Source organism: Ciona intestinalis, chromosome 7, assembly GCF_000224145.3.
Source record: "Ciona intestinalis chromosome 7, KH, whole genome shotgun sequence".
Classification (NCBI taxonomy): Eukaryota; Metazoa; Chordata; class Ascidiacea; order Phlebobranchia; family Cionidae; genus Ciona; species Ciona intestinalis.
Window position 1 is genome coordinate 3,504,429 of NC_020172.2, and position 13,111 is coordinate 3,517,539.

At 37.1% G+C, this 13,111-nt stretch overlaps 2 protein-coding genes across 2 annotated transcripts in view; both read left to right on the forward strand.

Annotated features, from left to right (window-relative positions):
• Positions 1 to 467: 467 nt before the first annotated feature.
• Positions 468 to 10,045, forward strand: LOC100181602 (C-C chemokine receptor type 4). The gene is made up of 8 exons (XM_002121537.3): positions 468 to 959; positions 1,333 to 1,483; positions 2,253 to 2,415; positions 2,778 to 3,029; positions 4,429 to 4,643; positions 5,942 to 6,089; positions 7,581 to 7,777; positions 9,257 to 10,045. Exons 1-8 carry the CDS (start codon positions 905 to 907, stop codon positions 9,519 to 9,521), a joined length of 1,446 nt encoding a protein of 481 aa, XP_002121573.1. The 5' UTR covers positions 468 to 904; the 3' UTR covers positions 9,522 to 10,045.
• Positions 10,046 to 10,801: 756 nt separating this feature from the next.
• LOC101242898 (C3a anaphylatoxin chemotactic receptor-like) overlaps positions 10,802 to 13,111 on the forward strand; it is a 6,499-nt gene continuing 4,189 nt past the window's right edge. Inside the window, exons 1-3 of the mRNA XM_004226170.4 lie at positions 10,802 to 10,942; positions 12,190 to 12,322; positions 12,567 to 12,729. Coding sequence (XP_004226218.2) covers positions 10,927 to 10,942; positions 12,190 to 12,322; positions 12,567 to 12,729 — 312 coding nt within the window. The 5' untranslated portion in view covers positions 10,802 to 10,926. The remainder of the gene's footprint in view (positions 10,943 to 12,189; positions 12,323 to 12,566; positions 12,730 to 13,111) is intronic.

A 13,111-nucleotide genomic window follows, 5' to 3' on the forward strand; every position in this document is an offset into this window, starting at 1 on the left:
GTCTTGGCGGTACTTTATCGATAAGGTGAATCTATTTTCCAAGCGAAGAGACAACAGCATTTGCTTCGCTCGCATCTTTTAGCCAAGCAGGCAGCAACATGCAGAGTACGCACGTTCGGAAGTCGGCGTAAAAGGACACGACGATCTCGCAGTAATTAGATAATGTAAAGACGTGTTCGAATTACGATATAAAATTTAGTTTATTCCGGGTAATTTCCCCAGTTAAAATTAGCCAGACATAAAATGCTTCTGAGAACTTTCGTCGACGTTAGTAGAAATATTGTTTAGTGCTAGAAATAATCGATGCTGTGGTCTGAACTGTGCACGTACAAGGGGTCCTTTGTAAATATTACGACGAAAACAGGCAATGTTTTCTATGCAGTGCGGAGGTATGCGTGCTGAGAAGCAAGTAGGCTGTTATGCTGTATTGCGCAATCGGAAATTCACGTCAGATGTCATGAGCCAAACACTCTCTCTCTCCGGGTATGATAGGCGCGTCAGAAATTTGATGAATTGTGGCATTTTCCGCGCATGCGCAGTGCCCAGAAACAGTCTCATTCGTGACCAGCTCTGAGGCAGAATAGCCGTCGCGGCGTGCAGTGGGTGTATATTGCAGTATTCATTTTCAAACTGTCCGCTTTGTTTATACTTTATATTTACCGCGCCGCAGGGAGCCCAAAACAACCTTAGTTGTTATTGTGAGAATTGATTTAAAATTTGGGTGATCAATTATTAATATACAAACCTGCAGCATAGCAGAGGTAAACAGCGTGTTGAACTGCATCACAGTCAAACAATCTCTACCGCACCGTAGGCACCCATAGCTATATACGCTGCAATTGATCTGCTGCAGTCAAGTCCACAGTGAACGTTGTACAACGAGTGTCTCAACTGAGTAAAAAACATGTATGATCTTCTACGACAGCTTACTTCAAACGACAGCGGAACCTTTACACCAGGTAATTCCGAATCTTAAATTGTTTTGCAGTGGTTATAATTATGCCGGAGACGTCATATATTTTTGGTGCCTCGCATTATAAAGATTTTTTTGTTACCCTTTATAATTTTTCTGACCGCCCCTACATTTTTTTGGGTTTTTTCATATAATTCGTTTGGCTGCTTTTATATTGTTTAGGGTTTCTTTTATAATTTATTTGAACCCTCCTATAAATATGTTTGTATTGTTAGTTTTCTAATACTTTGGTTGCTCCTTTAATTTTTAGTTACCGTATAATATGTTGAACCCCCCTCCAATTTTGCTGGTCGTTTTTTAATTTTTTTGGGACCCTTTAATTTTTTTGTATAATTTTGTTTTTCATCTTTTTGCCACAGATCAGATTGACAACACTTGCGACAACCCGCAACCGAATGTACCGTTCGCCGTGGTATCTGTGGCTCTGGTAGTCCTCGGACTTTTCGGCAATATGGTTGTTGCATTTATTATTCTTGTGTTACAAGAATATAAAAAATCAGTAGCGAACTGGTGAGTCATACGCTTATAGTTGCGTAATCGTTATAAATTGTTCTGTAATACAATCCATTTTTGTTTGGTTTGTCCAAAATTGTCAGCTATACATTATAATAAATGAAAAAAATCCCCTAAAAAAAGTAACCCATAAAGTTACATATACGTGGCAACTCGTGAGCGCGCACGAGTTGTATGAAACAGAAAACCCATTTTATAACTACTATCATTACTCCGCCAAAAGTTGAGGATAAATAAGTTTCAATCATTCATTCATTAACAAGTTTGAAAAATTGATGCAAAGCAAAAATGTGCACGCGGTTCTATATAAAATTGATTATTCTCGGATTTGCTGCTGTTTTAGATTGAATTCGTCGGACATTTTGTTTTTCCGTAGCTAAAATTTTAACAATAGTAAGGTGGGGATTAGTAGCTAAAATTTTAACAATAGTAAGGTGGGGAAAGATAGGACACCTTTAGCACATAATATCCAAATATCCTGATCGTGTTTTAAACAATTAACAACGGTATTTGGGGGTCGCGAGGATACGGTTTTATTTACTTCCAAAATAGACAAGAAAACAGAATGAAAAGGTGTCCCATCTTCTCCCACCCTACTATGATTTATATACTCTGTCTAAAGTATATGCCAAGACGTATTAAAAATTTCATTTTTTTTAAGTATATGCTAAATATGCATATTATTAGCTAAAGATATTTAAATAATATTCAAACGTCTGTCCTAATTATTCTAAGGCGTATTGCCAAGTTTCATTTTTTCTTTCAGGTACATTCTGCAACTTGCATTAGCCGATACTCTGTTTCTGCTGATGCTGCCTTTTACCGCATCCAGTGAACTGGTCGGGCAATGGACTTACGGTGTAGAGCTGTGCAAAGTAAAAGAAGCGATTCTGTTCATCAATTACTACGCCAGTATCTACTTTCTTGTGGTACGAAACATACAGTTTTTTGGTAACTTCTTACTTTATCCTCGCATGACCGGAAAACGACAGTCGTTAAACACAGGTGTTTTGTTTTATCACCTCGTGCCAGCTTACTGGTTACAATGTATGTAACTTTCTGGGTGATTATTTTGGGGGAATCTTTTATGTGAGGCTGGTAATTTGGACAACCCATTAGTGACCACTGGGTTGGAGTAAAGTCCAATATTTTACATTAACCTGCTAAACAGGTGATGAATTTTGTACATTACGTGGTTATTGCCCAACCTGAAAGAAATCAATTTTGCTTTAAAAAAAATGTTTTGCCAAAAAATTTAAAATAGATTTGTTTTTCATTTTTTTAAATGTAGGTGATGAGCTTTGATCGTTACGTGGCCGTCACCAAGGCCTTTGCTTCTTCCTCTCTTGTGACTCGGCTCCGGAGTCCGGAGGCTTCCTACATCTTCACAACAGCCGGGTGGATCATTAGCATCCTCTTCTCCGTTCCCCTGTTTATGTACAGTAGTGTGAGTGGGTGCCACTGTGCTTACCAGTTCCCCTCCTATGGACATGAGTATGGTTATATGGAAAGTTACTGTCAACAGTTTATGCAAAAGTTTCCGGTAAGTCATAAATGAATGAATGAATGAATGAATGAATGAATGAATGTAACTTAGTTAATTCTCCCGTAGCAGGGCAACGACAACTGATTTAAACCCTGTAAGTGAATGAATGAATGAATGTAACTTATTTTTCTTTGCGTGGCAGGACAACAGTGTGAACAGTAAACAAGGGTGTTCTGTTCATACACCTCGTGCCTGATGCTTACGAGTTATCACGTATGTAAAAGTGCCTGTAGAATAGGCTTAAAGTTTTATAATAACTGAGTTACAAAAAGTGATGCACCAAAACCAACACTGTACAACTACAAATAATGCTTTTAGTTTCAGCGTCAATTAGCTATATAGTCATGTTCGGCCAAAGTACATACAGATGTATCACTGTTGACTAAAAACTTTCACAATGTTCGTTTACATGTGAAGTCAGTCACGATGCACTATCACGTTTTAGCAGCGGATAGTAAGTGCTATTAGAAAATGCTTAAACGTGGGTCAGAAGAACGGCATAGCAACTTGCGAAAGAACTTTATCAATTCGTCATTGTCGAAAACCTAATGCTTTGGTCTTACAAACAAATCGATCTAAACACTCCTGTGCCAGAAAACGATTTCGAATCGATTAAATTGAGTTTTTAAAGGCATTTCAATTACAACATACCTTTTTATCATCGAAAAGTTTAATATTTTATGCAAGTACTAAGGGCGACAGACAGAAAGACCCGAAAAGAGGCAAATAGACACATTGATTAAGAACAGGCTTTATAGTTTAGATTAACGAATGCTATACAAAATAAACGTCACACCTTACACATTTTCAATCAAACGCAGAACTTCACAGATGGAGATTTTGAAATTAAAACTTGACGTAATAAAATAGAATTCGATCATTTGCGGAAAACCATTACGTTCAATCTGAAACTTGATTTTTTTAAAAATAGAAAGGTAGGGGAGAAGGGACACCTTTTTATTCTATTTTTTTTGTTCTGTTTGGTAGTAAACAAAGAACATTTAAAGAATTATAAAGCAGTAACATTACTTCTACCATAGATCGTTGTTAGTTGTTTAAAACATAATCAGGAAATTTGGATATTATGTGCTAAGGGTGTCCAATCTTCCCCCACCCTACTGTATATAGTTATGTAGGTTAAGATGTAATACCGTTCACACATATACCCTATATTTTTAAATGTGTTTTTAACAATTAACAACGCTCTTCAACAGAGTCTACGGTTATAAAATTCTGTAAATATTCTTTGTTAACTCCTAAATGTGACGCAAAATCGGATAAAAACCTGTCCTTTCTTACCACAAACTACTATACTTCAAAACTGTAACCTTAAAAATGAGGTAAAATTATTATTTCAATTTTATATGCTTATAAAAACAATTTTTGTTTTAAACAGGGCGACTACGAAAGTGTTCAGCATTGTATAAACGAAACGAGAAACACAAACCTCACAGAACACTTAAATGCGCTCAATGAAAGCTTTCCGTTTGATTACGACGAATTCGAAGTTTTTGCAGATAATATTACCACGATAGCCGCAGCATCTGAAACAGTAACTTTTCCTTTTCAATACAACGGCTTAGGCAACGAAACTCTCATTCACATATGCAAGTGAGTTTATTATATATTACATGTTTTATATTATACATGTTAGTTAATTTATAGTTATATTGTGTAGTAAGGTGGGGAAGATGGACACCTTTAGCACATAAAACCAAATATCTAAATCCTATTTTTAACAATGGTCTATGGGAGTCGTGACGATACGGTTTTATAATTCTTTGAATGTTCTTTGTTTACTACCACACGGGACGAGAAAATTATACGAAACGGTGTCCCATCTTCCTCCACCCTATCACATACGTATAAGTTAAGGGGATACTTTTGGTAGAATGTCGTACTAAAACATGCCCGAAAATGACAACGATACTCAAATGTGAAAATAACGTGTATTCTAAAAGTGACACGTTATACACATATAAGCTCAGTGTCATGCACCGGTTAACCCATGTTCGAAACACGATACGTTACACGCATAAGACCCTATATAGCGCGTTATATTCCTTTCCAATAGGATTAGTTTAACTTAAACGGATAAATTCGTTTGAAAACTGATACATTTATACAGATCGAATATTTAAAGCGATATACTAAGAAAGCTATATAAAGGCCGATTTTATAGTTTTGTGTTAAAAACGATGAGTATATAATAGGTAAAGCCGTACCTTCACGACTGGTAATTGTTACATAAATAAACGTAATGTTCTAAAGGTGTCCCGTCTTTCTCATCCTATTATAAAGTTGGGGTAAGAGGGTCTATGTTTTATTTTCTTTTATCGTCGTCCTTTTTTTTGATGGTAAACAAAGAATATTTAGAGTTTTATAACCGTTCCCACACTACTTAGAGAGCGTTGTAATTGTTTAAAACACATTAGGAAAAATGGTACATTATGTGCTAACGGTATATCTATCTTACCCCGCAACACTATATATATGCGTATTTATATTCATCTCATAGACAACGATCGATGCTTTGTAAAAATATATACTGGATACTTTAAGAAACTATACTCGTAAATACAGTTTGCATTTCAAACTTTTCAAAATATAAATACAGATCATTCTCTAAATCAAATTTCCAATTCCGGTCGATTCTTATGGAAAATCTTACAAAACCTGACCGATAATATAAACAGAATATTTCAAACTTATAAAACCGGCCAGCGTTATTCTGAGTATTAAGAATAATTATATGGACAAAGGGATTTTACAAAGTAACAAGCACATACATTTATAAATACACGTGCACAGTTTATGGTTGTTTGAATGTGTTTCTAAACACTAATAGTTCCAATTGTGAAAATGTATTACATTTTATCCTCACACTGTTTTGATTAAACTTTATACAGGCATCAAGAAAACAGGGTCTTCTTCGTCTGGCTAAGTGTGAATTTTGTCTTCGCGTTTTGCCTGCCGTTAATTTTAATCTCGTTCTTTTACGGGATGATCATTAAAACTATAATGCAGTCGAAGAAAGTTGGAAACAACGAAGCGCAGGTAAGGTCCTTTGATTGCTTATGTTATATAATAGGGTGGGGTAAGATGGATCATACTTTTATTCTCTTTTACTCTCTTATTTAGTAGTAAACATGTTGGTTTCATATATTTATAATGGATTTAAAACGGATATATAAATATATTGTAGATTCAATTATATGTTTTCATAATATGTGAATATATATATATATAAGGTTTGGGTAAGATGAGACATACTTTTATTTTATTTTCTCCTCTCATTTGGTAGTAAACATAGAATATTTACAGATTTTTTACCTCTAGCCACGCGGCTTTAAAAGAGCGTTGTTAATTGTTTAAATTCAGATCAGGAAATATGGGATTTATGAGTGAAAACGGTTTCTCATCTTACCCCACGACTCCTATATACCGTTGTTAATTGTTTAAAACACGATTAGGAAATTATATGCTGAACGTGTCTCGTCTTCCCCCATCCTACTAAATATAAGACGCCTTACAAAAATCGTTTTAAAGCGAATCAAATGCATTCGCAAAAATGCAGCAGTAAAACAAAGTAAAGTAATATTCGTACCTTAGGCGCTTGCTCTTTTTTTACCGTGGAATTGCCAGAAAGATTGTATTTAGTTTTTGCATACATTAAGCTTATCAGAATCATTGTTGTGCATATTGTGGGCCCTATAATTAAAAGCTCTTTTAGTATGCAGTGTTTTAGCCACCGTGGTTTAACCACACGGTGTAAAGTACTTTGGGGTCAGATGGATACTTTAGCACATAATATACCATGTTTTAAAATCCTGTTTCAAAATTTAACAACGCTGGTTAAGAGTCGTGAAGGTACGGTTATATAATTTTGTTTTATATGATTCGTTTACCACTAAATGAGAAGATAAAATATAAAAAAGGCATGTGACCCTTACCCCAAACTATTACAAGAACGCAGAATATACAGCAAGAAAAAAAAATGTCCAATTACTTTGAAATATTTTAAAATTTGCAAAATAACTGGCAGATAAGAAATAAGTCTACATCCTAATTTGGAATTATTTTAAATCAATTAAGTGAAAGCTTTAAATTAATTGAGCTGTCAGGGAAAAGTTTGTTTGTAATTTGTTGTAAATGTGCTGGCCATTCGTTGTGACAGGAGAAAACAGACACGAGCTACACAGTGACGAGTTGATTTATAGTAATAAGTGACGTAAATACGCGTACCGGAACCGTATAGTATCTCGGCAGAGTTGAAAAGTAAATTTTGACAGTAACGTGATACGAAGGTTTAGTTTCGGCGCAAATTTAGAGTCGCGGTGATATATACAAAACACACTCGGACGCGTGACTGTGACAGCCCTTCGCATTTGTGCTGTCAAAACCCATCTTGCATGATGTTGAACGACTCAAAACATCCGCCGTTTTCGGCGTGGCGAACTAACCTTTCGTTTTGTTCACGGATACTCTAGCGGACTTGGCTACTTTTTTACAATGTTGATTAATAATTTATCCCCGCCTTATTCGCAGCGTTCTTACCGACGAAGAGTGACCACTATCGTCCTGGCTTTGGTGTTTCTTTTCGTGGCCAGTTGGTTACCATGGCATAGCTTCCAACTGGCAAAGATCGTTGGTTTTCCAATGCCGGCCGAAAGCTGCACCAATTTTCAATATGGAGTGCGAATTACAGCTTATCTAAGCAGCGCTCTGAATCCCTTTCTCTACAGGTAAGGAATCCTATTATCGGTATAGGGCTAAGTGGTCAGAGTGTTGACAGATCCAGGGTTTTGTATCCAGAACAAAAATCGTTAACTGGCCTTACAATGCTTATACTAATCAACCAAATCTGTCCAACCTGTCCTCGTTAATCTAGATAGCGCGCGGTTCGTTAGAGCCTTTTGAAGTTAATTTTGTGTGAAAGTGTCGTGTTTAACAGCAAAATTTCTAACCGAAATCGTGTCCGGGCGTACAGAATGTGGTTAAGCGGTTCGATTCCGACACAAATTTGCCACCGAAGGAGCGTGTACAGTCTGCTCTTTGTTGTTCTTCGGGGTTGCGGGGGGTTATCAGTGTTAAGAAACGGTCGCACTCTTTGTCTTTGACGTGCTCCCAATTCGAACGCATATTAGGCGGTTAATTTCGTTAAACTTTCATTTCGACTAACGGGCATTGTGACCTTTAATGCCCCTCCATGCCCCTTGACTTCAATTCAATTATTGGTTAAGGGTTAATTCAGAATTTTCACATATCGCATAAGCTGGCTTTGATCAAAGCTTATAGTGTAAGCAACACAACTGCGGTTATGAATTTTTAAATAGCTATTGCATTAGCGAATAAGTAACACTAATTGACAGCAGTGGGATATCGCTATATCATTTGAGAATGAAAGTAATTGGTCCTCTGTTAAAACTAATATGCTAATATGTCGATTTTTGACACCCAGTACGGCGCATGAATCGTTAAAATCTATAATAAGACTAATTAGGCTTAGTTTTTTGACGTAAACCGAAACAGCGTAGTTCTAATGATTTTTTGAAACACGAATTCGTGGCATGTCAAAATTGTTACGTAATTTTTTTAGTTGCAGTATTTTTAGGTGTGGTGATTTCGATATTTTTGACACAGTCAAAATAGAAATAATGCAAATTAAGGTGACGTACACAAGAAACTCGCTAATGCAAAATAAGACCCGAATTTATGTTATTAGAATACGAAAAACAGGTTTTACCCATAGGTGGCCAAAAAACGACAGTCATTTTAACAGGGTGTCCTGTTTCAGAAACTTCGTGCCAGCTTTATACGAGTTATGAAGTATGTTACTTTGTAGGCAAATATTTTGGGGGGATTTTTTTAAGCGTAGCTGATAACTTGATTAGCACATTAGTGACCACACTAAGTTGGAGCAAATGCCGTTAAGTGTCATGCCCAAGGACACATTTATTTATCTGTAACTGGGTTTATATACTGAGTGGCTTATCAATAAAGATAACTTTAAAGGCATGATTGCACCGTCATCGTTAAAAAATGCTAGCTAAAATACTCGAGTGAAATTGTCAAAAATGCGTGGCTGCTAAATCTAAAAATAAATCAAAAAAAGTTTAAAATGAAACAAAATTTAAACACAATATCTTTGCAAAGTGCAGTGAACAGCTTTAGCACTTTGTTTTTATTTGTTTTGCTTCAGAGGCTAACTAGTATTTTTACAGTTTCCTAGGAGCTAGATTTGCCCAAAGACTCACTAAAGCAAAGGAGACGATGCGCCTGTCAGCCACACGACACTCAAGAGTTTTGAGCGGCGATTCAAAACGGAATAAAAGACACCATAGCACCAGTCACAGCGGCAGTGTGAGGCAGCCTACTGCTGAGCGACCGGCAGAGGCAGCACGAGACGTTGTGTACTGGCGAGGGACCACCGAGAACGGAAACACGGGCGAAACATTTGCCAATAAGACAGAGAAAACAGAAGTTTGAAGGAGTTGAATCTTGATGGGAAAAAATGTTAAATTTGCACATATTTAAACATTGCGTAAAAAACTGTGAAAGACTTCTTGAGACGTTTATTTTTTCTTGTCTTAATTTGTTTACGATTGCGGAACAATGCATAATAGTCATTTTGCATGCTATTAATTTAGATACGATATACGGACCTGCTTATCGAACGGCGGTGTCATGTTTGTGTGTGCGATTTAATAATTAATGAATAAGATACACCGGTATTTGCGTTAGAGCAAACAACTCATTTTCCCCCATGCAGTATTAATATACCCCTGAGTACAGGTTAAAGACTACACTGGAAATAGGACAAGTCCTGTTTGGGAATCCTTGACAGTAATTATCAACACATGCCATCGTGGTTTAGGCTTCTCCCACGCCGTGATTTGCCACGCCGCAGAAACTAAATTCCGACGAATGCCGGATGCGTAGTGCATGCGTTCGCTGTCGTGCCCATTTGTACATTATGGTTCATTCGACAAAAATAAATCATTCTCTGCAAACTGGACAATCACTCAGTAGCCAGAAAGGTCTGGGAAACGCCGCCAAAGGTCCAGTGATGGATGCATCTTGCAAAAGAAACGTGGGCTATGCTTCTGCTGTTATGACTTCACCGGAACGGGCCTGGCACGATCGGCGCCAGACATTAATCAGCGCTTGTTTCTAAGATGCGGGCGGGATTCGGTGTAATAGTCCACCTACACTGAGAAAGACGAAGCGTGCTTCAGCTACCTTGTTTTGAGGTAATGCGCGTGACTCGCTATAGGGAACCAGCCCATACTGTTGTTGTTGCGCCGCGACATTTCAAAATTGGGCCTTGTTCGCAGTTTGATTGCTCCGCTATACTTTATGAGTAATCTGTTTACAAACAGCGCGCCTTATGCCCTGCTTCGAACTTGAGCGCTTATAGGAGCTCGGCTGACGGGTTTAGCAATTTAATATGCGATAAATAGGCCATATGTGGTGTGCAGTGTGTTTTAAACGGCCTTAGGCTGTCGACAGTTAATATATATGCAGATCAGTCAGAGATATAATGGGGTTATGTATATTAGTAAAAAAAGTCCAATCCGCAGCAGTGTATGCTTTATGAATATATTAGGAGCTAAGACGGTTTAAAAACGTGATAACAATTAAACAATTGTACTATTTTCGCAATTTTTGCAAACGTTTTATGGCCAGCTATTTTGCGTACAATTTTGGTGTGTAGGCCGCGAGTATCAAATAGCTTGAATTTCAGAATAATGGAGCTCATTTTATAATCTTTCGTGATTTATACAGTGTTGTTATATTCAGCGTGGTGTGCCTTGAAGGCACAAGTTTTAGCATAGGGACCTGTGTATCGATCAATTTATAATTAAAATATAAAGAAATTAGCTTGAAAAAGATGATTTCTGCCAAAGGTAAGAATTTCACACATTCTAAAACATTAATTTGTAATGCGTATAAAATATTGTGGGGGAAGATAGGACAGCTTTTCATTCTATTTTCTCGTCCCATTTGTTAGGAAAAAGGGACATTTAATGAATTATAAAGCCGTATCCTCACGACCTCCGTAAACCGTTGTTTATTATTTAAAACTAGATCAGGATATTTGGATAGTATGTGTTAAACATGTCTCGTCCCCCCCACCCAACTATATGTGATTTTTACCTAGATATTTGTATCTGTTGTTGCCACATTAAAAGCGTCTGACAGAGTGTTTGTTTTTTATTTATACAATGTGCTTGCCGAAGGGACATTATGCCCGAGAAAGGTTATACCGATTTTAATATCGGAAAATACTTTTTAAACTGTGAGCTGTTTGTAAACTGATAGATGAAGCTACAGTATAGTATAGGGTGGGGGGAAGATAAGACACATTTGGAACGTAATAACCAAACATATCCTCGTGTTTTAAACAATTAACAACGGTCTACGGGAGTCGTGAGGATACTGTTTTAGAACTCTTTGAATACTCCTTGTCTACTACCAAATGAAACGAGAAAATAGAACGAAAAAGTGTCCTATCTTCCCTTACCCTACTATACAATACAGTAGGGTGGGGAAGATGGGACAGCTTTTAACTCTATTTTGTCGTCCGATTTACTAGTAAACAGGGAACATTTAAAGAATTATAAAACTATATTCTTACGACTCTCATAGACCGTGTTAATTGTTTAAAACACGATCAGAATATTCAGATATTATATGCTAAAAGTGTCCCACTTTCCCCACCCTACTACATAACATAGCGCGGTAATTTACCGTTAAGTGCTGTTGTGGCTATCGACCAGCACATAACCATAACGAATTGCCTTGTGCAATTTTTTTAGAATGTGGGGTAATTTAAAATTCATTGCGCTCTCTTGCGAGTATTCGCAACAATGAAATTGCTGTAGCATTCTCAACGGGGTTCACTTTTAACGAAGGCGACTCAAATTACTCGCTCTTTCAAACCTGTGCCAATTATTTTACATTACAGTATTGGTTTAGAATAGTTGAAAGTGCGTGCGAGTGCACGGAGATCGGGAAAAAATATTTTTTTTGCCGGGATAGCGCGTATCAACACGCCGATCAAAATTAAAATTCACCCGATGTCTTTTTTGCGAAAAAACCTTACTGCTGAACTCAACAAAAAGAATAATAATTTCCGTTTCCCATTTCATAGACACTTGCCCCGAACCACAGCCCGTTTTTGCAGCTGTTGCCATATTCTTCGTTGCTATTGGTCTAGTGGGAAACGCGATTGTAATATTGCTTATCCTCGTCCTTAAAGAATGCAGCAAGTCGATTACCAATTGGTAAGTAATGGTATATAGTAGGGCTGGGGAAGATGGGACACATTAAGCACATAATATCCAAAGATCCAGATCCTGTTTTAAACAGTTACCAATGGTCTATGGCAGCCGTGAGGAAACGGTTTTGTAATTCTTTGAATGTTCTTTGTTTATTACCAAATGGGACGAATCATATAATCAAAAGGTGTCCCATCACCCCCATCCTTATATTGTTTTTATCTTTAAATTTAATCCCCTGAATTAACAGGTACATTCTGCAACTTGCAATTGCCGACACTTTGTTTCTGCTGATGCTGCCCTTTACCGCCTCTAGCGAGCTAAGCGGAGAATGGTCCTATGGGATTGTCATGTGCAAAATAAAGGAAGCAATTCTTTTCATAAACTACTATGCCAGCATATACTTCTTGGTGGTGGGTATTTGGTTCGTGCATAGCCATTAAGCGTGATAGTTTACACGTATTCGTCTAGGTCTGAGTTAATTTCCGAAAATCATAAATGTTTTAATTGCCACGACTTTTGCATTAAAGGACGATTTGATTACTCAATTGGTCCACAGTAGACTTGCGACTTTTCTGAAAATTGCATACATGAATTTCGGTGTAAAGAAGCTAAAGTACTGTTGGGTAAAATGGGACACTTTTAGCACAGCAGAATATAAATATCCTGGTCGCGTTTTAAACAATGACCAACGGTCTATAGGATTCGTGCTGTCACTGTTTTATAATTCTTTGAATGTTCTTTATTTACTACCAAATGGGACAAGAAAATAGATTGAAAAAGTATCCCATCCTC

What these genes read in the sequence shown, in the direction of transcription:
- LOC100181602 (XM_002121537.3), top strand. Translation starts at nt 905, where the DNA reads ATGTATGATCTTCTACGACAGCTTACTTCAAACGACAGCGGAACCTTT. An exon ending in CCAGTATCTACTTTCTTGTG is followed by an intron (nt 2,416 to 2,777) that starts GTACGAAACATA and finishes TTTTAAATGTAG; the next exon opens with GTGATGAGCTTTGATCGTTA. An exon ending in TTGGAAACAACGAAGCGCAG is followed by an intron (nt 6,090 to 7,580) that starts GTAAGGTCCTTT and finishes CCTTATTCGCAG; the next exon opens with CGTTCTTACCGACGAAGAGT.